Source organism: Misgurnus anguillicaudatus, unplaced genomic scaffold (assembly GCF_027580225.2).
Source record: "Misgurnus anguillicaudatus unplaced genomic scaffold, ASM2758022v2 HiC_scaffold_28, whole genome shotgun sequence".
In the NCBI taxonomy this organism is placed as follows: Eukaryota; Metazoa; Chordata; class Actinopteri; order Cypriniformes; family Cobitidae; genus Misgurnus; species Misgurnus anguillicaudatus.
This window is the reverse complement of record NW_027395278.1, coordinates 6,828,103-6,854,423: the sequence shown is the minus strand read 5'-3', so window position 1 is coordinate 6,854,423 and position 26,321 is coordinate 6,828,103. Positions and strand designations below refer to the sequence as shown.

At 37.9% G+C, this 26,321-nt stretch overlaps 1 protein-coding gene across 2 annotated transcripts in view; it reads right to left on the bottom strand.

Moving 5' to 3' along the window:
• Nucleotides 1-15,982, bottom strand: part of LOC141362527 (uncharacterized) — a 29,877-nt gene extending 13,895 nt beyond the window's left edge. For both annotated transcript variants that reach the window (XM_073864749.1, XM_073864750.1), the window contains exons 1-4: nucleotides 15,691-15,982; nucleotides 10,755-10,785; nucleotides 7,450-7,536; nucleotides 989-1,109 (exon numbers count right to left, since the gene is read on the bottom strand). In XM_073864749.1, the coding sequence (XP_073720850.1) occupies nucleotides 989-1,109; nucleotides 7,450-7,536; nucleotides 10,755-10,785; nucleotides 15,691-15,843 (392 nt within the window). In that variant the 5' untranslated portion in view covers nucleotides 15,844-15,982. The remainder of the gene's footprint in view (nucleotides 1-988; nucleotides 1,110-7,449; nucleotides 7,537-10,754; nucleotides 10,786-15,690) is intronic.
• Nucleotides 15,983-26,321: the final 10,339 nt, after the last annotated feature.

Here is a 26,321-nt window from a genome sequence, read left to right as displayed (position 1 = left end):
GGTCTTAGTTTTAAAAATGACTAAAATAGGTAATTTGTTTATTGGTGTAAATTATGGATTTTGAGATATACTCAAATTTTAATTCATAAAACTTAAATTAATGTTTTCATTATGTTAAATTTATTATTTTATTGACACTAGACTTTTTATTTTGCATCAAAAATTGAATAAAAATATTTTAATGATAAATCAATATTTAATATATTAAGATATCAAGATTATATGTGTACAGAATTGTATTTTGCAGGATCATTTTATGTATAAAACAGTAAATCACACAAAAAGCTGTCAGCAAAAATATACCGACCCTGGTGTGTTCTGTGCCAAATCACATAAGACCGATTTTATACCAGACGCCGACTAAATAAATATCCTTTTATTATCTTAACTGTTTCAAGCTAATAAATAATATATGACAGGAATCATGAAACACTCTTGATCAGTATACATGCTTGATGAAAATTAGGGTAGACTTGGGCTAGTTAGAGCCACAGATCTCAATGTTGGTTTAGTTTTAAAAGTGAGTTTCTGTAAAGGCACATACCATTAATGCAAATTACATACAGTACAGTATATACTGTACAGAAACATCAAAACATTGATTTGCTAGCTAAAATTGTACTGTAATGTAAAAATGTGACATGTTGATCCTATCAAACATTAATGGAAAATAGCCTTGTCCTGAGAGCACAGTTCAATATGTAATTATTATGGTGATAATGAAATAATGAGGCTAGAAAAAAAAATAATTTTCCATAATAAAACATGTCTGACAATTTAGGAATATGTAATTGTGCAATTTCTATAAATTTTGACTCAATCGCAATATAGTACTTGTAACAAATTACTTTTGTGACAACAAGTCCCGGTCTCCCTTGTTATTTTTTACCATTGTGCTACTTGATATAACTCTTCAATTTATGTCAAACTGTAACTTTAAAGCTGGTGAGAAACAACTGCACGTGTTTACAGTCATCATGACTCTTACCTTTTGCTCATGATGCAGAGCTGGGCCAGCCGCTCAAGATCCTGGGCCTGTGAAGTCTGTTCTGATAACTCCTCCTGGGACAAACATCCTGACGTTCCCAGAGACCTGTCTTCCTGAGACCCTGATTCAAGCAAAATCTGTCAGAAACCTCGCAGGTGATACAAGCACAGCCAGAGACTCACATACAGAATGTCAACAAGACTATTACTAGACAATAACAAAAAGAGAGCATGAGTGGAAGAGACGACGGGAAAGAGAGAGAGAGAGAGAGAGAGAGAGAGAGAGAGAGAGAGAGAGAGAGAGAGAGAGAGAGAGAGAGAGAGAGAGAGAGAGAGAGAGAGAGAGAAAGTGAGAGAGGGAGGTTCTGTAAGGACAAAGGACAGGTGATCATTGAGGCCACACCCATACATTCAAATACTCAAGATAATGCAAACGTATGAAAAACAAAAGCTAAATCCTTAACCAAAACTAATAAATAACAAACCTTTAACTAGCAATTTAGACTTCAAGCAAAACAATCAACAATGACATTGTGGCGAGCAGGACGGGCGCTCCCACGGCTTTCACCCGTGCTGCTCGCCACAGACATTCAAATAAAATTTCTGACCTGCATTCAAAATAAAAAGGGCTAAATGTTAAGCCTGATATTTGCCATATGCATTGCTGTCCAATAGTGGCAGGATGATGGATTTTGATTTAAAAAAGTTATCTTACAATTACAGTAGGCTGTACAGTTTTAAACAGTAGATAATCTTTTAATTTAATTAAAAAAAATTGGCATTTTTTAGTTGTCACATGAATATGTTAAAGGGGTCATATTATGAGATATTTTTAAGATGTAAAATAAATCTTTGCTGTCCCCAGAGTGTGTATGTGAAGTTTTAGCTCAAAATACCATATAGATAATTTATTATAGCATGTTAAAATCGCTAATTTGTAGGCCTGTGCAAAAGTGTGCCGTTTTTGGGTGGGTCATTTAAAATGCAAATTAGCAGATGAAATGCAAACACTGATCACAATGATGGTGTTTTTTTGTCATTGAAACTCAATTGTGCTGTCAAGTCCTTCTTTTCTCCCTCTTTCTCTCTGAACTAAATGTCAGTGCTGTGGTTGCATAGTGCAGATAAAGGGGGCGGTATTATTGTAATTCGCCTTGCGATCTACCTCACAAAACAGGCGAAATCTGAACGACCTAATTTTTCACATGCTTGCAGAAAAGGGCTTACTCAAATTAAGTTACTGGGTTGATCTTTATCACATTTTCTAGGATGATAGAAGCACTGGGGACACAATTATAGAACTTAAACATGAAAAAAGTCAAATTTTCATGCTATGACCCCTTTATTGGTGAGACATTGATTTAAATTGCATGCACAATGCTCATAATAAATAAGACTTGTGGTTACTCTTTGTATACAAAAATTGCAAAAAAGGTCCCCAGCTGTCACTGCTACAGCACCCTTTAGGTCATAAAATGTACCATTTAGGTACAGATATGTACACTCGTCTAAAGGATTATTAGGAACACCTGTTCAATTTCTCATTAATGCAATTATCTAATCAAGCAATCACATGGCAGTTGCTTCAGTGCATTTAGGAGTGTGGTCCTGGTCAGGACAATCTCCTGAACTCCAAACTGAGTGTCAGAATGGGAAAGAAAGGTGATTCAAGCAATTTTGAGCGTGGCATGGTTGTTGGTGCCAGACAGGCTGGTCTGAGTATTTCACAGTCTCCTCAGTTACTGGGATTTTCACACACAACCATTTCTAGGGTTTACAAAGAATGGTGTGAAAAGGGAAAAACATCCAGTATGCGGCAGTCTTGTGGGCAAAAATGCCTTGTTGATGCTAGAGGTCAGAGGAGAATGGGCCGACTGTTTCAAGCTGATAGAAGAGCAACTTTGACTGAAATAACCCCTCGTTACAACCGAGTTATGCAGCAAAGCATTTGTGAAGCCACAACATGCACAACCTTGAGACGGATGGGCTACAACAGCAGAAGACCCCACCGGGTACCACTCATCTCCACTACAAATAGCAAAACGAGGCTACAATTTGCACAAGCTCATCATAATTGGACAGTTGAAGACTGGTAAAATGTTGCCTGGTCTGATGAGTCTCGATTTCTGTTGAGACATTTAGATAGTAGAGTCAGAATTTTTCGTAAATAGAATGAGAACATGGATCCATCATGCCTTGTTACCACTGTGCAGGCTGTTGGTGGTGGTGTAATGGTGTGGGGAATGCTTTGTTGGCACACTTTAGGCCCTTAGTGCCAAATTGAGCATCGTTTAAATGCCACGGCCTACCTGAGCATTGTTTCTGACCATGTCCATCCCTTTATGACCACCATGTACCCATCCTCTGATGGCTACTTCCAGCAGGATAATGCACCATGTCACAAAGCTCAAATCATTTCAAATTGGTTTCTTGAACATGACAATGAGTTCACTCTACTAAAATGGCCCCCACAGGCACCAGATCAACCCAATAGAGCATCTTTGGGATGTGGTGGAACGGGAGCTTCAAGCCCTGGATGTGCATCCCACAAATCTCCATCAACTGCAAAAAGCTATCCTATCAATATGGGCCAACATTTCTAAAGAATGCTTTCAGCACCTTGTTGAATCAATGCCACGTAGAATTAAGGCAATTCTGAAGGCGAAAGGGGGTCAAACACAGTATAAGTATGGTGTTCCTAATAATCTTTTAGGTGAGTGTATATAATATGAATACTGTATACCTTTGAGGTACTAATATGCAATCTCTAGAAACAAAGTTGTACTTGTTGAAAGAGTACTACCCAAATAGGGACCTGCATAACTTCATTTATCCACTGAAAAGGCCATTTGGTTCAAAGTAATTTCATTTAAGGAGCCTGTAGTTTCAGAGAAAGAGGTTCAGCATCATTTTTTGCTGAGCCAAATAAAAACTACTAAATTATAAAAAGGCTATACTGTAAATTCTCAGCTGAGTATATATAAGCCTTTAGGCTAGAGGGAAGAAATCATGCCAGGACTCAACCAAAGCGCTGAATCAGGCAGCGTTTCCATGGTACTCAACAGCTCTTTATGAGGTAATGTATAGCTTGGTCATTTATCTCCCTGTTCTCTCTGGCCATGCTAAAGCTCTGCGCTGCCTCAGCAGCATGCAGGCAGTTTGAGGAACGGCAGACTACTGCCAGGCAGCAGATTGATGTTTCTTATTCATCCATGAATACTGGTGCATCTCAGGGCAAATGAAGATGAACTTCAGTCACTGTACAATAAATAGACTCCTACTCTCTGACATTATAGCATAGGGACAGATTCTGCCATTGGATCAATAACGTTTCTGTGTGTTGTCTACTGTATGTTAAAGAAATTTTTGTCAAATAAATGGGATATATTAACGATTAAAGATCTTTGCACCTTGTGTCTGGAATACTCGTCCGTTAAAAAATAAATACGACCTCATGTTCAATTACACTTACACAACTTTGGTCCATCATAAAATCAGATCAGGTTTGATTTACTGTGTTTTTCGCATCCATAGCAAGCACTTTGAGAGGTGTTTTGACACCAAAGGCACTGTACAAGCGAACGCCAAAATGAATAATATTGTCGGACAAGTTGATCCACACACCACATCATCTTGCAACACAAAGTATGACAAACAAAGTGAGGAATACAAAGGGACGGAATATAAAGACAGATAGAAAGTGCCCCCACCAGGAACTGAGAAAGCTGCCTTGCTCAAATTAGCTTACACGATACACTCAAAAAAAAAAAAAAAAACTAGTGCTAAATAACACTAAAAGCTCGTCATCATAGTGGAATAATTTTTAGTGCTTTAAAGCACCGATGATGAAGCACCTATAAAGAACCATCTGCGGGTGATACACTCTCAGAAATTAAGGTTCAAAAGTTGTCACTGGGACACTACCCTTTCAAAAAGGTACACCTTTGTACCCAAAGAGTGCATATTGGTACTTCAAAGGTACATTGGCAGTTCAAAGATACATATTTTTATCTAAAGGGGGTCGCACACCGGCCAAGCAGCTCAGCGCCACGCAGCGTCGCTCAAAAAAACCCCGAACACATTGTTTTCTCTGTATATACGCACACCGGCAACGCCATGTGGCGCCTGTCCGCGCCGCCCAGCTTTGACTCAGGAAGTTGCTCAAATCCCTGTCAAGCCACACAGCACCACTCACATAGTTTAACATTAAATAACATCATATTTGTTTCAAATTATTAACGATTAACATTGGCTGCTAACGTATATTTTGCATTTTGAAGTAGACGCTATCTGACAAAGTGCACTATTTAATGTGCACTTCCGGTTTACGATACCTCAGAGTTGTCCTAGACGCGACTCGATGCGGCGCGACGCTGAGCTGCGCAGCAGGTGTGCGATCCCCTTAAATGGTACATATTAGCGCCTTTTTTAAAGGGTACTGCCCCAATGACAGCTTTGTACCTTTATTTTTGACAGTGTAGCACCACTATAGCACCAGATATGGTTCTATATAGCACAATACGGTGCTACATAGGTGCTATATGGCACGTACAATTATTCCCCTATGATTACGAGCCAGTGAACCACTTTTAGCACTGTTTGTTTTTAGAGTGTAGCTTGTTGCTATCTATCCATTCACAGCGAATAGTACCAAGCCCCTAAGGTGACATTGGAGTAAAAAATCTAAAGTTTAGTTTCGTGTGCTCATGTAAACTTTCATGTGCTCAGGCAAAACCTTCTTGTGCAGAATTTTTCTTAAGGTTAGTTTCTCGTGCTCACATGAATCTATCACATGACGCGTGCGCACGTGAAAGTAAAAGTTTCACGTGCGCACGCGATAGATTCACGTGAGCATGCAAAAATTGAGCTTAAAAATATTAAGATTTTTAAAGACTTTAGATTTTTTTACTCCAATGTCACCTTAGGGGCTTGATATTATTTACTTGGTACCACTGGCGGCTGGTGACTTCTTTTTTTGAAGCACACGATGTGAAGTTCGTCACAACATGTAGGTAGCTTGTCATGTGTGTGGTTCGTCATTTCAAAATATGTGTTCTGCGCTTTGAGAGATCGTGTGTGCATCACGTGTCATGCCAAAATAAGTGCCTGTTGCCTTGAACTTGAACTTGAAAGGAGACGCTCGCGTGTGCCAGATACTTGCACAATCGCATGCGTAATCAGAGTTTACTGTTAAGGGAGTGTCTTGCATGTATTTAGGGAACGTGAGCGTCTCTTTTATCATAAACGGTTTTGACGTGTCTCCAGCAGGCACTTATTTTGACAAAACACGTGATGCACACAGGATCTCTCCACACGCATGACACATATTTTGGAAAAGGGAACCACACACGTGACAATCCGAACACTTATTTTGAATTAGCGCATCCTCGGAAGAGCAGTCACGAGCCGCCACTGCTTGGTACTAAACGGTAGTTTCATGTGCGCACGCGCTAGTTTCACGTGCGCACGCGAAACTAAACTTTATTTTATTTTTGCTCCATGTCCCCATAGGGGCTCTGTAGAATTGTGCTAACGTTACAGACTTCGTTTTGTATTGTTTTGCCAATTTTTTTGCAACGGATGAATTAATATGCATTGGATACAGTGTACAAGGTTTGTGTGCGTGACATATTTGTAAGATAACAAATACGAAAAAACGCATACGAAAATTAAAAAAATAGGAGGAAAATTGACTACAGTGTGCAATGCTCTTAAGTGGTGCAAGGCCACTTGGGTGTTCTAAGTGATTTTGCTGTGTGGTTGCTGTACTATTCTTGATCATTGGCACAATGTTGATGCAGTTACTGTAGCTAAGATTGTAGTACAACAATTGAATGAAATTCTACAAAGTTATATAAATTAGCCACAATTCAAGTCTGAATTTTAACAAACACCATAATTACCACAATATGATTACTGTTATGTGTGTGTGTTTTTTACAAAACCTTAACATTGCTTAGTATGCTTGCTTAGTATAAGCAATAGGAATCAAGCTTTAGAAAGCACTAATGATAGCTGTTTTTAGACAGTCTAAATTTCTACATAAAATGTACATTCTGTAAAAATATAACCTTGATATCTTTAATATTGTCTGAGTAAGGTCATGTCAACGATTGAAATAAAGGTGAAATCAATAATTAAAATCAATTTTAGAGACTTTAGCATGAATTTCATAGGCAGGGTCACAAACAAGAGCTAATATAAAGTGTCCTACAATTTGTAACATGTTTACATATACTGTATATTCAGCATTTGTCTGATGATAAAGTATTTAAAAAAATACCTTTGTGTAAGTCTGAAAGTCAACTAACTTTGCTACCCAAGAGTTCAATAAAACTTATATACTTATATATCCACAGACAGCTTTTAAATCTCTTGTACACATTGATCAAAGAGACATGTATCCACTGAATAGCACCATAAAAAGAAACGCTTAGGTAAAGCCATAAAAAGTGGACCTGCCTGTGCTTCCCTGCAGCGAGGTGAGCTCGATCAATGCCACTTCGTAGAACATCTTCTCCGCCTGAATGAACTGCAGAGCTTTCCCATCTGATTTTATATGAGTGAAGGATTAGACATGCTTGTAATCAGAAATAGCCTTTTGTTATGATCACACACGGCACCAATAAGTCAGACTCGGTGAAATTCTGATTTGTTCAGCCGCCAAGCATCACCAGATATAACAGAAAAGAAGTTATTGAAAGTGTTCACTGGACACTTAATGTATCGCCTGAATGGAAAACAAGATACTTTTTCAAATTTATATTCTAGCTTGAGGCCTGTGTGCTATTTTGATTCCTCTGTGTTTGTGTCACCCACTATTTATCTCTAAAGACACACAGCTTGTGGTGGTGCTAGAAATAGACAGTGAAGAGTATTTCCAAAGGCCTGGAAAGGGGGGTGGGGTGTTTTGTACGATAATATTTGCTCATAACATGTGTTATTACAGAGCCTTGGCCAGGAAGGAAATGTTCTTAAAATAGACATGAATGGCTTTTTATTTTTATGGTCAGGGACTCTATTTTGGTATCAAGTTCACCTGGAACCCTTCTTAGAATCTTAAAAGTTGTGATAAATTTAAATGATGTTTAATGTTTTTGGTAAAACATCTTCTTTGAATACATTTTCTTTAAAAGATTTTTAAATTTTCAAAGGCCCAAATATGTACCATTTAGGTATATGTTCATCTGGTACCAATATGTACCTTTGAGGTACTAATATGAACTCCTTAGGCGCAATATGAAAGTTTCTGTATTGCTTTTAAACATAAGCAAAACGAAAATTTTGTAACATGAGCAAGATATATCCAGGTGTCCCAGGCATATTTTTAGATCCCAGCTGGGTGATGAACATGTGAATTTGCTGACTAACAGGATGATTTTGAAAGTGATAAATCTATTTGTGGTGCATGTGATGAGAACGGCTAAATAAATGGTGGCACGAATGTATTCCGCATTGATTTTGTAATAAATTTTGCTTTTTAATTCAGCATATCCTCTCTGTACTCAGCTTGATTAAAAGTCTGTGTCCTTGTGCGTCATATTTTTTAAATATTTGTAAATGTATTCATGACACAAGCAATGCTCTCACTGTTGGATGAGATCAGCATTTATAGAGCTTGAAACTGCTATTTTACATGTGTGAATGAGGCGTGGACATAAAAGCATTCTGCACTGACAATGAAATTTATATTAGTTTACAATATAAAATATGACCAAGGAGCTGGCAAGAACAACGCATTGGAATGCTGATGACTAAATAATCCTGTAATGTAGTACATTATTGTATAGTATGTCACTGGTTATGTATCAGTAAGACACTGGACTGCTATTTTTGTGCTATGATTTGTTTTGCTTTGATTTTTTAACACTTGTCACAATAAGTTTTGTGACAACATCAATGCTATCTCTGAGACTTCAGAAGACGAAAAGACAAAAGAAGATTTTAAAATGTGTTAGAAGGGTTGGAATGGTTTAAATTAACATTTGAGACGGACCAAAACGTGACATGCATTCGACCTGTCAAAACATGTTACCATTATTAGCAGATGATAAATCTATTTAAACATGCACAATTGAGTTAAATCTTCTATCCCTTAAAATAATTTGTCAGGCATAAATAAAAAATAAATGGAATTTAGAATTGAATCTTTAGCATTTTTTCAGCTTGCTTAATCCACTGCCTCTGATAACTGCTTCTGTGATTAAGCTGTTACTGACTGCTGGTCTGGGATCAGTTTCACCAACCCAAATTCAAATCTCAAATCTAATCTGCCTACTTCATAAAAAGGCTCTCTACTGGATTATACCTAAAAAGTCATGAACATGAAAGAGATTTTATGCACATTTCATTAAGTGTCATTTGTTCAATGATGTCATTTTTAATGCAAAGATGACATTGTTTGATATGTCTTTGTTATGAGAACTTGACATAAACCAATACATCATAACTTGTCATAAATCTGTCATAAACATGACATGGCAGAATAAATATCAAACTTAAGAAACTATCTAGCTTTATGGGTTAACATTATATTAAACTGTCATTTAAATATCATTGTTAGTACTTTGTTAATTTTTAATTTATGTAATAAATCACCAGAATTAGCAGCGATATGGACCAAAGGCTGCTTAACCAATATTGTACTGTTTTTATTAATTTTATGTGAATGGGTTTCCAAATGCAAAAATTAAAATATAATTTTATCAATTTTAATTATTATTATTATTATTGAATGATTGCTTTTATTTCTTAAACACCTGGAGGAACTTTAAAAAAAACAAGAACTTGAGAATATTCATGATGCCTAGTACTTTGACGTTAGCTCTGCGCCGTTGCTGCGAAATCGTAATAAACTTGAAAAAGACGCAAAAAAAAATGCTGCCATTTTCATATGAGATTTAAAAGGGACTAAAGCAATCACAATTTTGTGTACAGATTATGAAATAAATTAAAATTTTTACGGGGCTGGGCACCATAAAAATGCCTAGGGATGCCAATGCTTGGCTGGAAGGGCGGGCTAAGCCCCCAAGCCACCCTCCTTGATGCCGGGCCTGTGCATCACCCACATTCAAATAGCCTACTGTATATTTTAATCATCCCCCTGCATGCATTTTTAAAGCAGACTGTTTTGTATGCACTTACATTACTTATTCAATTAAATGATAAAATCTACACCCATTATTTCTCTTTAATGCAATTACACAGTAATCACATTTTTCGTAAGTCCACCACTATTTACTAGCACACTGTCAGAGCACATATCAGAACAAATATGTTAAAACCGATTCACATGTAATTGGCTTTTAATTGAAAAAAAGATCAACAGTGTTCTTGGTTAATGACTCAGGTCAGGCAAATGACCCATTTTAACACAAAACTAAAACACTCTTGAACCCGAACTCTATGCCTTTGTAATTGAGAGGCCTGTGCTTTATGGCAGAATGTATGTCATGTAACACTTGCAGTTAATTGCAGTCTATAGATGAATCATGACAGTGGGGCATGTGCTGGGTTAATTAGATGTGATGCTCTTTCAGTCGACGTGATAAATGCCTACAAATCCTCTTAGCAGAAAGACCACACTTGTAAAGCCGTAAGTCCCTGCTGCAAACCTGCACGATTGTTTGCATGCAAAGTATCAAACCTAGCAAGTGTTTTTTACTACAGGCATGCAGATAAATAAAAAGTATATTACTTTATGTTCATTGCATTATGGGGTAGGGGGGGCTGGCAAGAGTTCACAAGAGTTTCATTGAAAAGGATACAATTCTTCACATCAATGTACAGTTCAGCAATCTGTATGGAGAAAATCAAACAAAAACAAAAATCAGACCAAACCAAACTTGAACTGCTACAAAATATGCCAAATTCAACATAAAATATGGCATATCCACTTTTGGATATACCATAAAATAAGGTGATAAAAATAAGCTGCCACTTTAGTCTTTATGTATATTGTACAAATATACAACCTACACATGCTCATTTGAATTACGAACCTCTGCCTACATTTCTGCATAACATGAAATATGTTCCTCCTGTTACATACAGTATCATTAGGCTGGAGTGTCCACTAGAGGCACTGAGGCGCTTGTTTTTCTTCGTTTTGATGCGGGTTCATTCAAGGTTACAAAGCAGGGAATACTAAATATTATTCTTTAGTTCATGCTTGTATAACTGTGGTGGATAAACGTATGATGTCATCACTGTCAGAATTGATCGCGTTCGGCCAAGGTTGATATGTGAAGAACTTGTTGTTTACAGAAATCATAGTGGAGACAGTAATAAATGAAGTACATCTGTTTGTTTTGGTCAGCTGTGTTTTATTAAAATTAAACTGCACAGATAAATCTCTGTGTCTGCTTTGTAATTTTTTAAAATCTTGCATCAAAACAGATTAAACAATTCATCAAAAGATGGGCAAAAAAGTAGGCAGAGGTAGGCCTACACACAGTATGGCGAGTAAGCCTGGGCTGCATATAAATATTGTACATTGCAAAGAGAAAACAATCTAAATTAATCTGAAGATCTTTCCAAGGGCACATAGGTTTTCATTGTACAGTATTTTATTTAGGAGTCATGTTAAATGTTTTACCATATGTTTTCTGTGCAACTGTTGTGGACTGTACTATGAATTATTTTATGCTAGTTTGTTATTGTGCCATAAAATATCTGGGCAGAGTTAGATTGACTTCCTTGGTAAAACTGCTGTTAGTTCTTATTCTTTCTTACACAGCAAAACATTTTTAATATTGGTGTAAAATAAGACACAACATTTTGGGATGCATAACGATTAATCGTGATTAATCTATAGCAAAATAAGTTTTTGTTTACATTATATATGTGTGTAAACTGTTTATAATAATTATGTATATACAGTGAGGAAAATAAGTATTTGAACACCCTGCTATTTTGCAAGTTTTCCCACTTAGAAATCATGGAGGGGTCAGAAATTGTCATCGTAGGTGCATGTCCACTGTGAGAGACATAATCTAAAAAAGAATGATGTATGATTTTTTAACAATTTATTTGTATGATACAGCTGCAAATAAGTATTTGAACATCTGAGAAAATCAATGTTAATATTTGGTACAGTAGCCTTTGTTTGCAATTACAGAGGTCAAACGTTTCCTGTAGTTTTTCACCAGGTTTGCACACATTGTAGGAAGGATTTTGGCCTACTTCTCCACACAGATCTTCTTTAGATCAGTCAAGTTTCTGGCCTGTCGCTGAGAAACACGGAGTTTGAGCTCCCTCCAAAGATTCTCTATTGGGTTTAGGTCTGATGACTGGCTAGGCCACACCCGAACCTTGAGATATGCTTCTTACAGAGCCACTCCTTGGTTATCCTGGCTGTGTGCTTCGGGTCATTGTCATGTTGCAACCCTATATCACGAAATTATGTACCTATAGGCACGTATGGACCAGCGTCACAATGTCACGTTTTGCCGCGTTTGAGCGTGAGCATGTCACGCTTTTCTTTTTGTGTCACTGTCACGTATTGGTTACTCAACTTTTTTCAAACCATTGTCGCTTCGGTTTAGGGTTAGATTTGGTGCTTGCGTTAGTATGTCACTTTAAGTTTGGTTTATAAAAAAAGATACAAGACTTATTCTTTTATATTTTCCAAACTTTAGCCAATTGTCGCCTGACGTTGGGGTTAGAGTTGGGTTTTGTCATTTTATGTAAATCTAACCCTAAACCGAAGCGACAATGGTAAGAAATTAGGACAAAAAAGTTGAGTAACCAATAGGTGACAGTGACACAAACAGAAAAGCGTGACATGCTCACGCTCAAATGCAGCAAAACGTGACACTGTCACACTGGTCCATACGTGCCTATAGGTACATAATTTCGTGATATTGGGTTGCATGTTGGAAGACCCAGCCTCGACCCATCTTCAATGCTCTAACTAAGGGAAGGAAGTTGTTCCCCAAAATCTCGCAATACATGGCCCCGGTCATCCTCTCCTTAATACAGTGCAGTTGCCCTGTCCCATGTGCAGAAAAACACCCCCAAAGCATGATGCTACCTCCCCCATGCTTCACAGTAGGGATGGTGTTCCTGGGATGGTACTCCTCATTCTTCTTCCTTCAAACACGTTTAGTGGAATTATGACCAAAACGTTCTATTTTGGTCTCATCTGACCACATGACTTTCTCCCATGACTCCTCTGGAACATCCAAATGGTCAATGGCAAACTTAAGACGGGTCTGGACATGTGCTGGTTTAAGCAGGGGAACCTTCCATGCCATGCATGATTTCAAACCATGACGTCTTAAGCCCGGAATACACTGCAAGATTTTTGTCCTCTTATAAGATCATTACCTTATCACACTGTGCGACATGTATCGTTTAAACTCGGGTACGACAGGCATGTAGACTGTACTATGATGACACGGAAGCTTCGGCGGCTGCGTCACACGTTGCGCAACGTCACCAGCATGCGCTCGTGGTAAACAAATACCGGCGCGCAGGTCGTAGCAGCAAACACACTGTGCGGTGATCATGCCGAATTTCTGACACTGACAGAAAACTATCGTAGGCTATCTTTGGACGCAAGACCGGGAAAACGGCCGTCTTTGAACCTCTCTCACTGTACGACATAGGACCACCGATGGAAAGCCACGATCACAGAAATCGCGACGATAGTTTCATGATGGCAATCTTTCATCTGGGACAGCCAATTATCATGCAGTGTATCCCGGGCTTTAGTGTATTACCAACAGTAACCTGGTCCCAGCTCTTTTTAGGTAATTTAGGTCAGCTCCTCCCGTGTAGTTCTGGGCTGATTTCTTACCTTTCTTAGGATCATTAAGACCCCACGAAGTGAGATCTTGCATGGAGCCCCAGTCCGAGGGAGATTGACAGTCATGTTTATCTTCTTCCATTTTCCATTCCAACAGTGGACCTTTTTTCACCAAGCTGCTTGGCAATTTCCCCATAGCTCTTTCCAGCCTTGTGGAGGTGTACAATTTTGTCTCTAATGTCTTTGGACAGCTCTTTGGTCTTGGCCATGTTAGTAGTTAAATTCTTACTGATTGTATGGGGTGGACAGGTGTCTTTATGCAGCTAGTGACCTCAAACTAATTTAGGATAATAAATGGGGTGGAGGTGGACATTTTAAAGGCAGACTAACAGGTCTTTGAGGGTCAGAGTTCTAGCTGATAGACAGGTGTTCAAAAACTTATTCGCAGCTGTATCATAGAAATAAATAGTTAAAAGATCATATATTCGGATTTCTTGATTTTTTTAGATTATGTCTCTCACAGTGGACATGCACCTACGATGACAATTTCAGACCCCTCCATGATTTCTAAGTGGAAGAACTTCCAAATGTATATACAGTACATATGTAAACATTTCTTAAATATATACATGCATGTGTGTGCATTTATCTAAGGTTATTATACACAGTTCATGCACATATATGATGTAAACAAAAACTTTTATTCTAGATTAATCGCAATTAATAGTTATGCATCCCTAAACAGGAACATTCGTTTTTCAAACTCATCATTTCAGAATGCTTGTGATAATAATAGCTAATTCCAAATACTATTTTTTGCTACTAATTTCAGAATCAGCTCTGTCTGGTTATTATCATACCACACATTCCAGTAGTCTTGTGTAAGAGCCACTGTTTATGTTCTGGACGTTTCCTGGGACACTCGTGAGTTTCTCAAGAGGGTGTAAGACAAACCAGAGTGTGTGATCACGGATGAGGGTTTTTATCTGACTCACTTTCAACAAGTTGAACCCATGACTAAAAATATGAAAAGGAAACATTTATAGAACCACTCTAGGATAAATTGACCCATCTGTTTTATGGAAACATACATTGGAAACATGTTGTACAGACTTTTATACAGCAACACAATGCTAAACAAAAGTTTAAATCCACATTAACTTAAACACATCTTGTGCTGTGCCCTGGCAAACAAATGTGCTAATCTGTGTCAACAAACTCTTTGCATACAAGTGAATGTGTGTTTGCTCTGCTCAGGAACCTGCATGCATGTACTGTACACTATAAATGATTGAGAATGCATTTACCAGTGTAAAATATGCATCGACTGATTCAGGCTGGTTTTAGGTTAGTGTGTCATTGCATCATTAAGAATGCACATGCATGTTACAGTAGGTAGGTAGGTATCTTTATTAATACTAACGAGGGTAAATATAGTTGCGGAAACAGGAAATTCACCCATCCATACACACATACATAAAGCATTGCATGTACAAATATAAAAAGTCATGACAATGTGCCTCATAACCTATGCTCATCCTTCCCAAATAGGAACTGTGCCAAGCGTAGCCAAAGGTTTCATCTCTTACTATTTTAATTAATTAACTCAATTGCTGCTGGAACAAAAGTATTCCTGTATCGTCTGATTCTTCACCTTGGGGCCACAATCTGGCAGGCGGAGCAAAGTAGCTGAAATTCAGCATGTTAAGGACGGGAACAATCTCCGATTTATACAGCGACGGATGTCTGTTTTTGCATGACTGAGAGATGCATGCAGATTTGAACTCTGCATTAGATATTTCTACCGGACTGTACTGTATGTGATACACACCAACACAGCGCACATGCAGAGACGTTAGATGTTTTAGCCTGGGTTAAATTTAAAACCCATTTAATCATTTCTATCCCATAATGCATCAATATGAGTACCATCCTACAGACTCGGGGCTCACCTGATGCAGGCAGTTGGGTAGTGATTGGAAGCTTTGCACATGTGTCAGCCCCAGCAATGAGCTCAGGAAGCAATGCAGAGCAGCTTGGGAGTCTCCTTTTTGCTGAAGCTGCCTGCCCAGTTCAAACAAACCCTCACGGCTCCCGTTCAGCATCCCGTGCCTGGGATGGCCCGCCAGAGAGACCTACTGTGCTTGTTCAAGTGCCAGACTACACTTACGTCTCCCATCTGAGCTGCAGCATAGGCATTGAGAAGCAGTCAGTCCAGAGGCATGGAGCACCACAGAGAAGGCAAAAAAGTAGGGATGTCCCGATCAGGTTTTTTTGCCCTCGAGTCCGAGTCTGAGTCATTTGATTTTGAGTATCTGCCGATACCGAGTCCCGATCCGATACTTCTATAATACATAAAAAAAGAATAAATAAGAGCGAAAAAACAGAACCAGGATGTTCCTTATGTCATGCCGCACGCATTGCTGTTTCTGTGTGGAGTCAAAAGAGTCTAACTTGGTGCCAGCGCATAACTACAGATGTGTTAAAAAATAATGAGAATATATATATAGTATAGTACAGGGGTTAAATTGGGATTTGTTTTGTGGGGATGCTCTGTTGGGAGGGAGGGTTTGAAGGGTAAAATGTTTAATCCTGATGACAGCAAAGCCACTGGTGTGTTTCAATGACATTTTGGACCTCTGATAGGATTTTATAAGTTTCAGTTTTAAAGCTGTGCCACATGTTGACCCAAACTTTAAAATCTGAACTTTAAATTATGCAAATCAATAAGTCTGACACCCTATATGCATTTGTTGCACATGTCATTATGCACAATTGATCAAACTTTGAAGGAAGTTATAAGAATCAACCTCCTTGACTAATTCTAGGCATAAGATAGGCTACCCAGACTCAATTAACAAGAAAAACAACATACTGACTCAGCAATATATCTTATAAATTAGCCATAGAGATTCCCTAAGCTGGTCAGCAGTTAGTTATAAAATACCTTTAGTTAGGTCGTAATTAATCTGTATAATCAAAATACAATATTTTATTAAACTATACAATCAGTTGTATCCAGTTATCTTGTTAACATATTGTAATGAGATGAGTGACATGGCTAGACATACTTTTAATACTTTGTTTCTAGACTTATATTAAGTTTTCTCGACGTGGGCAGTTACCTCTCTCTCTATCTCTCATCTCTACAGTATCCTGCGCGAATGCGCGTTCTTGAGGTTCTGAGTGAGACGCGGATCTGCGTCTGAGCACATGGTGACAAAAACGATCAACGCGTCGTTTAAATGAGCGGTAAAAACCCGGTTTTGTCGTGGGTTCCTTGCACGCACGAATGTGAAGCCTATGAATGAATTTGAAAGCACGTCAATAGGCTTGTTCGACTTCATGCGGCGCCGCAACAATCGACAGCCGGGTGACGTCAAACTACCGCGAGAGTGATCCGCGAAATCATACGGAGGAGATTGCTTTTAAATCGCTTTCGCGGAACTTAGACGTCATCCGGCTATTCTCTTCTCATCAGTTCACACGCACCAGCGCAGCGCGTACACTGGCGCGGAGCAGAGCGAGACCTTAATGGATTTTAAACCCTGCATATGTATCCGAGTCCTGATCGGGAGGTAACGTCCGATTCCGATCGAGTCTGAAACCACGTGATCGGGGCCGATTTCCGATCACGTGATCGGATCGGGACATCCCTACAAAAAAGACAACGTGAGTGTGGGGAGAAAGCAAAAATAACGATCCGTCGCTGCACAATCGAAACCGGAAAAGATTGCAGCTTCTCATCTCCCTCCTCTCACGCTCTAAGGGTGAAGGGCAGGAGGCGTGGGTGCGTGGGAGGGAGGAGAGAGGGATTGTGGGGAGGAGGAGACGCCAATGCTCAGTGCCCGCCTACACAGCATCACAAAGAGCAGAGGAGGAAATCAGGACGTGGGGATTTGCCGTTTGAGTGACACTGATCACAGCCAATTGTATAAGTAAGAACTTACTGTATTAGCTCAGTTTTACTGGAAATGAAATTTGAATTTCATTTTTTGAAGGGTTTGTTTGTAACACCTGCTAGAAAATTTTGTTTAGACACAAATAATTCAATAAAATTCTGTCTATATACTAAAGGTGGATATTGTAGATAGATATCCACAAATTCATTCATCCATGATCCTTCAATTGACCATCCTTATGCATAAATGCATATAAATAGATTTTTTTTCAAAAGGGCTCCACAATTAAGACTAAAAAATCTTAATTGTTAGTTATCTCCCCTGATATTGTATTAACAGTTATCATTTTGATTAATAGTATCTATATTGTTTTTATTTTATTATCATTGTATCCACCTGTTTCTTGACGTAAATGTGGGCGCCACCATCTTTGAGCTTTCCTGTTTATGACTTCCGGTGAGCCACTAAAGCTATTGGTAGTCTATTGCTAAGGACACAATGTGCCATTTTGACTGGCTGTTTAATGTTTATGATGAAATCCAGGAAGACCAGCATAATTTGTGCAGTTAGGGGTTGTCATAATAGCTAATACATATGCAGTAAATCTCTACAAAACATTTGTTTTAACCATAATCCATGCACAAGAACTGAATGTGTATGTGGCGCACATGCACTCATGATCTGTATTTACAAATCCATCCAGTAAACCTTTCATAGAAACTGCCAGTAAACAATAAATACAATAATTGTTTAAAAACAACTAATATTATGCTGATAAAAATGTGCTGATTTATTTATTCTGCTACTATATATTATTACAAAAATGCGATTGCACTACAGAATATATACGACATAATCTGCTTAGTTAATGTTTATAATATTTTGTAATGTGTTTGCGCGTACTTTTGTTAAATTTTAAATTTTAAATGTCTCCAGCTAGTGCGTAAGAAGCGATGTAATCATATTTTCATAAAACGAAAACAATACTCAATACATGTAGTAGTTTAATATGTTTATTATGGTTTGTTCAAATAACTTACAATGTGTTGAATGAGAAAGATACTGCTGACTGTGTCGGACCGTGTGAAGTGCGACGTGTCGCCATAAAAAAGGCTATTAAAAATTGCCATCTAAAAAAACCTCACACCAGAGGGACAGTTGTGACATTTTAAACCAGCCCCTGAAAAGTTAAAAACACGAAGTCTTAGTAAATTCCATGAAAAAACACTCGACTGACTGACCCATTGTACAGATACTGGTATGTCTCTGTGCCTTTATATTTGGGCATTGAAGACCTGTCACCTCCGATCATAACATAAAATGATTGAATATATCTTCATATATCAAGCCACTTCTTAATTTCGTCCTCACACTGGTTTATACATGACAGGTGTAGTAAATATTAACTGTTTAAATCATGTTTTATGCGTGCTCCCACTACACTGTTTTCTACTGGCTGGCTACTGAACCGGAAGTCTCGCACCGGAAAGGAAATACGTCACATCACTTACTTCCGCGTTCGAGAAAAAGGTAACTGTGTTAGTAGTGTTACATTTAACCCCGCTGTATAACATGTTTTCATACTAAAAGTTGCTGACATGTTTCAAAATGGTGTCAATGTTGTTCAATATCTTAATGAAAACACATCAAAACGTTTTCACAAAATTTACATAAGATCATCTTTTGAAAGTAAGAGAAAAATACCAAAAAGCACAGATTGCTCGGTCCTGTATAAATATGTAGTAGCCGTGTAACAATTAACCCTGCATTAAATTGTGCCCACTCACCCCAACTAATATAACGAAGGCCTTGTCCTGGCTTAATCTGAATGGACCTCTTAAGGTATAGGCATATTTTCTGCACATATTAAAACTTATCATCTCCCCTTTGCACGTATATAGCATCATAACATAAATGTGTAAATATGTAGATAGGCCTAAGTATATTTTGTACAGTTATTGCATTCTTAGTTATGATACTGACTCTGTGTACTAATAGATGCTTATTAGAAAATTAATAAAAAATGGTAATAAATAAAAACAAATATTAGTACTGTATATCTATTAAAATGAACAATTATTACAAAGAGGCGGTATTCTGTAGCCTACATGGGCTCTTTATGGTCTAAACAAAGACATCAAATATTTATTTGCAGGGTGCGGTGACTTCACATGTTTACTGTTCTCTCATACTCTAAATATGAATGCTATCCTCGAGGCTTATGTCCCTCAAACTAAAGCAGCTTGGAAGTCCAAAAACTTTAATTATGTTGTATCAATTAGATAAAAACCAGTGTGACCTCATGACCGCATAACTTCACCTGGACCCTGTAACTAAATCAAAAGGTTTCCTCTCTATTTTACCGTGTGAATAATTCAGCTGTGTATTTTCTCAAATAATGGATTGAAAACATAAAACAATTAAAGAATAAAAACTGTACTTTAAAGTTCCGTTTAAATGTGTCATTTTTTTTGGAGAAATTTAGCGACTTACCCGTCATGCCAATCTTTAACTTATATGTAAAATGCCTCGACCACAGTCAATACTTTTAAAGTTGCTATTTCCCTTAACCCTGGCACCCTCTGGTGGAATGATTTAAAATCTCTTTTAAATTAGCATGAACTGATCTAATCACGAGGTTCTACCCTCTGGTTAGTGTGCTACTTTCACCGGATGTGCTTAAAAGGAACTTTTTTAAGGAGAACGTAATACTAAAATGATAAAAAGCCAACATATTAAATGCAATAAATGAATACAGCAAACACTGTTGGGTGTATAGTACTCCATCTTACAGAGTGTTAAAAATAATACTGAAGCAGAGCTGCAATCTTTCACTTTAACCTCCCTATCATCATTTCTGTTATTTTCTAAATAGATAAGATTAACTTCTAAACTGCTGTCAGAAAAAGATACAAGTGCTTAACTATTCCAGCATCCATACACGTGATTTAGTAGACAAATCTTCTTTCTGACGTGATGTAATCACAAGTCAAATGAACATTTCTCACAATATTTATCACATTAAATCTCCAGTTTGTGTTTGTTTTGGATTCATTTGAAGTCGCCATTATGGTGATTAATGTTTCTTTTATTTAGGCATTTGTCCCTTGACCTTCACTGAACTAACGCTCCTCTTGTTGCATTTGCAACAGTGTTTTATTAAGTGCACTTGTTTATTACTTGATACAGAGGGAAAACCTTTCAGAGAATATGAGGTTGTTTGATCATAAGATATACTACCAATTAAAACGAGATCATAAATAAATGATAAAGAAATAAAGCGTAATGCTCTATGCATATGACAATGTTCTGAATAAGACTGCTGTAATGCTTTAGGTTTTTTTTTTTTTTGCTCAAGAGAGACATCAACACTTCGGATACAAATCTCAACAATGGTCACCGTAAATGGTAAGAAAGTCGCACAATTTTGTCATGTAGCATGACGCTTTGTTGTTGAACATGGCTGTGTTTTATACGCTGATTGTTGATGTCTCAGTGTGTCTGTTTAATACCGTTAATTAGATTTTTGTTCTAAATTTAACTCCTAAGGCTATATTGATTTTTACAGCACTGTTGGGTTTCAAAGCTGTATCACAGTGATGACAAAACATAAAATGATACACCTTTAATCAGCAATTATTTTTTTCTATGAGATCATTGAATCACAATACTTATGCTTTTATAACAATTAGCTTAGCAAAAGACTTCATCTGCCTCTGCTCCAACAGATGTGTTTTATGAACACACTATCACGGCGAACAAAAGAAAACTCTAAACTTCAAGACCCAGGTGCCCAACTAAAGGAAACTCTAATTGGCACAATGGTGACTTCCTTTATTAACCAATTTTTTTACAGCAGTTCTTTAAAAGTTAAACTTATCATCCATGTAAACTTTAGCTGCAAGCAAGTTGTAATTTTACATTTCAAACAGGTTTGCAGTAGGGATGTCCCGATCAGGTTTTTTTGCCCTCGAGTCCGAGTCTGAGTCATTTGATTTTGAGTATCTGCCGATACCGAGTCCCGATCCGATACTTCTATAATACATAAAAAAAGAATAAATAAGAGCGAAAAAACAGAACCAGGATGTTCCTTATGTCATGCCGCACGCATTGCTGTTTCTGTGTGGAGTCAAAAGAGTCTAACTTGGTGCCAGCGCATAACTACAGATGTGTTAAAAAATAATGAGAATATATATATAGTATAGTACAGGGGTTAAATTGGGATTTGTTTTGTGGGGATGCTCTGTTGGGAGGGAGGGTTTGAAGGGTAAAATGTTTAATCCTGATGACAGCAAAGCCACTGGTGTGTTTCAATGACATTTTGGACCTCTGATAGGATTTTATAAGTTTCAGTTTTAAAGCTGTGCCACATGTTGACCCAAACTTTAAAATCTGAACTTTAAATTATGCAAATCAATAAGTCTGACACCCTATATGCATTTGTTGCACATGTCATTATGCACAATTGATCAAACTTTGAAGGAAGTTATAAGAATCAACCTCCTTGACTAATTCTAGGCATAAGATAGGCTACCCAGACTCAATTAACAAGAAAAACAACATACTGACTCAGCAATATATCTTATAAATTAGCCATAGAGATTCCCTAAGCTGGTCAGCAGTTAGTTATAAAATACCTTTAGTTAGGTCGTAATTAATCTGTATAATCAAAATACAATATTTTATTAAACTATACAATCAGTTGTATCCAGTTATCTTGTTAACATATTGTAATGAGATGAGTGACATGGCTAGACATACTTTTAATACTTTGTTTCTAGACTTATATTAAGTTTTCTCGACGTGGGCAGTTACCTCTCTCTCTATCTCTCATCTCTACAGTATCCTGCGCGAATGCGCGTTCTTGAGGTTCTGAGTGAGACGCGGATCTGCGTCTGAGCACATGGTGACAAAAACGATCAACGCGTCGTTTAAATGAGCGGTAAAAACCCGGTTTTGTCGTGGGTTCCTTGCACGCACGAATGTGAAGCCTATGAATGAATTTGAAAGCACGTCAATAGGCTTGTTCGACTTCATGCGGCGCCGCAACAATCGACAGCCGGGTGACGTCAAACTACCGCGAGAGTGATCCGCGAAATCATACGGAGGAGATTGCTTTTAAATCGCTTTCGCGGAACTTAGACGTCATCCGGCTATTCTCTTCTCATCAGTTCACACGCACCAGCGCAGCGCGTACACTGGCGCGGAGCAGAGCGAGACCTTAATGGATTTTAAACCCTGCATATGTATCCGAGTCCTGATCGGGAGGTAACGTCCGATTCCGATCGAGTCTGAAACCACGTGATCGGGGCCGATTTCCGATCACGTGATCGGATCGGGACATCCCTAGTTTGCAGCCATCAGTGTTCATTTAACTGGATTTCATCTGTTGCATGTGATATTGTTTTTCTTCATTGTGATTCTGCTCATTATCAAGTGTCTTCAACAATCAAATAATCATTACTCAAATTATAACTTATTAACTTTAAAGATGCAGTGTGTAAATTTTAGCGGCATCTAGTGGTGAGGTTGCGAATTGCAACCAACGGCTCAGTCCACTGCTCACCTCTTGCTTTTGAAACACATAGAGAAACTATGGTAGCTGCCACCGGACAAACATGTCATCGTTGGAGTTAACTTAGTAAAAAAGTTTGTCCGTTAAGGGCTTCTGTAGAAACATGGCTGCACAAAATGGCGGCTTCCATTTAAGGGGACCCTCTGTGTATGGAGATAAAACGTCTCGTTCTAAGGCAATAAACACATAACGGTTCATTATGAAAGGTCTTTATACACCCCTGATAATTTAGTTTAGTATATTATTTTGCATTTCTGTCAAAAGAGATCCTTCTAAAAATTACACACTGCATCTTTAACACTGCTTCAGAGTTACTTTTAACACCCTAGTCCCACACAGAAACCTTGGATAACTAAAACTGGGTTCTTTGAAACACCACTGGTGATATAGATGAATGCTGTATGTGTGGGATGTGGGGATACATATTTTCTGGAATTGTCTCAAAACTTTTTGACAAGGGGTTTAGGATGAAATGATGAAAATTCTATTTGTGGATTTGCATTTTACTACCTTTCACTTTCTGTTTGAAGAGATATGCCATGAAATACTGTGCAAAAGTCCACCATTAGATGTGTTGTTTTTCCAATGGCAATGACCAAATATTATTTCTGAGCTTCTTAATTAGAACACTCTCAGAAAATACAGGACAAAAAGGTTTTTATTTACCTTTCTGTTTTGCAAATAGTTCTTTGGGGTGAAAAAGGTTCTTCTTAGAGTACCATCCACGCCAGTAACTGACGAGAGAAAGATGATGTGAACTCCACTGCTTCGTTCTCATTGGTAGTCGCTCCCGAAATTCCCTCGACATTTGCATAAAGTTAAAAAATTTTAACTTTCTCGCTTGACACGCCCATATGGTCGCCAATGTGCCGCTGGAAGTCACCCGGTTTCCATTGAAATGAATGAGATTGCATCGCTCTGCTACTGCTGGTCGCTGGCTGTCTGAATGGGGGGTAAGAAATCGTGAATACATATAGTTGACACACATGACTAAAAATCTGATGATATGGCTTTGAGAATACTTTCATGTAGATCATGACAGAAATTTGAGATTCCAAATTTGCTTTCTCATTTGACTACTTCAGACGCAGGGAATTTAACGCCTGGTCCTTTTGTTAAAGCTGTCTTTTTCAAAGGCAGCCCAAAGTGCATGAAATCATTAGACCGATTATGTAAACTACACGCATGGATTCCTATGGAAAGTAATCCGATTAACACAATGTTAAGATGTTAAAAGAAGAAAAAAGGGGAGACTTTGGCATGGCTGCTTAAGATGTACAAAACTAGTTACAGAGCACTTACAGTGCTTGCATTGTAAGAAGATCATGGCTTTAGCAGGTCCTCATATACTGTAGATGCTGTAATACGGTCTAATACTGGAACCGTAAGGATTAAATTGTTGTTGTTGTGATTTTGTAACACTAGAACAATCCATGTGGCATTAAAGGCGGAGTGCACAATGTTTGAAAAACGCTTTGGAAAAGGAGACGGGTCGACTACCAAAACACACTTATAGCCAATCAGCAGTAAGGAGCGAGTCTACTAACCGACATCCTTGTCGGGTTGCGTATGTGTGGGGTGGGTCTTTTAAAAGATGGTCCAGATTTTATTGGGGTAGTGGCGTGTTTTTTTTTTTAGGTGATTTCAAATATCAACATTTGCTTTCAAACATTGTGCACTCCGCCTTTAAAGAAACTCTGCAAGATATTGGCACAATTTCACTCAATTAGATTAACAACATAATTTGCAATTTTCACCGCTAAAGGTCGCCAAACAACAACAACAACAACAACTTCCACAGGTTGATTTTGTTATTAAGGGTGATAGTCCAACCAAATATATGTTAGATCCAATATGTTTGTGACATTTCCTGTATATCCTTCCTATGTTTGTATATCGCTGGCATTGTCTCAAATGGCGCACTTTATGTGGACTTTTGGTCTTGTGGCCTTAAATTGCGCGTGCTCGCTTAGTCTACGAGTCCGTAGAGTGTCCCATCTGTCATTTTTACACTTTTAAGTGTGCTCATCAGCTCCTCCTTTGCCCCCTTGATGCGGTCTTCAGCGAATGGTGGGGATTACTTTTTGTATTGGATATATCTGCTCTTAAAGTGGAAACCACTTACTTGCATTATATGAATCACAGAGCACTGCAATTTATGCATTATTGTTCGACTGAAGAAATAATGTCACCAACATACCGGGTGACCTGAGGGTGAGTTAATAAAAAGCAAAATTTAATTCTTCGGGGGACTATACCTTTAAGAGCATGGTACAATGGGAGTTCTGGTAGTCTTCACCTTAAAGGCGGGGTGCATGATCCCTGAAAGCCAGTGTTGACATTTGAAATCACTTTAGTTAATAGACACGCCCATTACTGCTGACTGGCTACAAGTGTTTTTTGGTAGTTGGCCTGACTCCCTTTTCTAAAGTGTTTTTCAAAAATCATGCACCCCGCCTTTAAGTGTTAAAAAATAAATCCGACAGGACTCACAATTCATGTTCATGTGGATGATGTATTGAAATTAAGTTTGATAACCATTATATTATAATGTAAGTCCCACAGTGTGAAGCCACAACAAAGCGATGTGCGCTAGATGTTACTACTTCTGCATTTCTACTATGACATAAATATTGCGAAAGTAATTAAAAAGAAATAAAAGTTTGTTATAGTTATGTTATATTTCGATCAATCTGCGCAGTGCCACATGAAGTTAAGCCCAGACATGACCCCATTGACAAGTGACCCTATGAAGAGGGGTGAAACATTTAGTAAAACATTGTTGAATACATTTGGGATAATGTAAGTAGTACTCATGTGGGGTGAAAAGTAGTTTTTGTTCAGTACCTTTTGAATATTTTAATACTTACATATTGGGGGGGTTTCCCGGGCAGGGATTAGCTTCAGAACTAGGCCTTAGTTAACCCCATTGTGTCTTTAGTTAAAGACACAAAAATAATAGCATGACTAAATTGATTTTGTTATCAAGTTTGTAACAGAGCAGAGTACAACTCTAAAACTGTTAGAATATAATGCATTCAAAACAAATGTAAAGCAAATTTAATTTATTAAAAAAATGTTTTGCTTTGACAGATTAGATAATTAA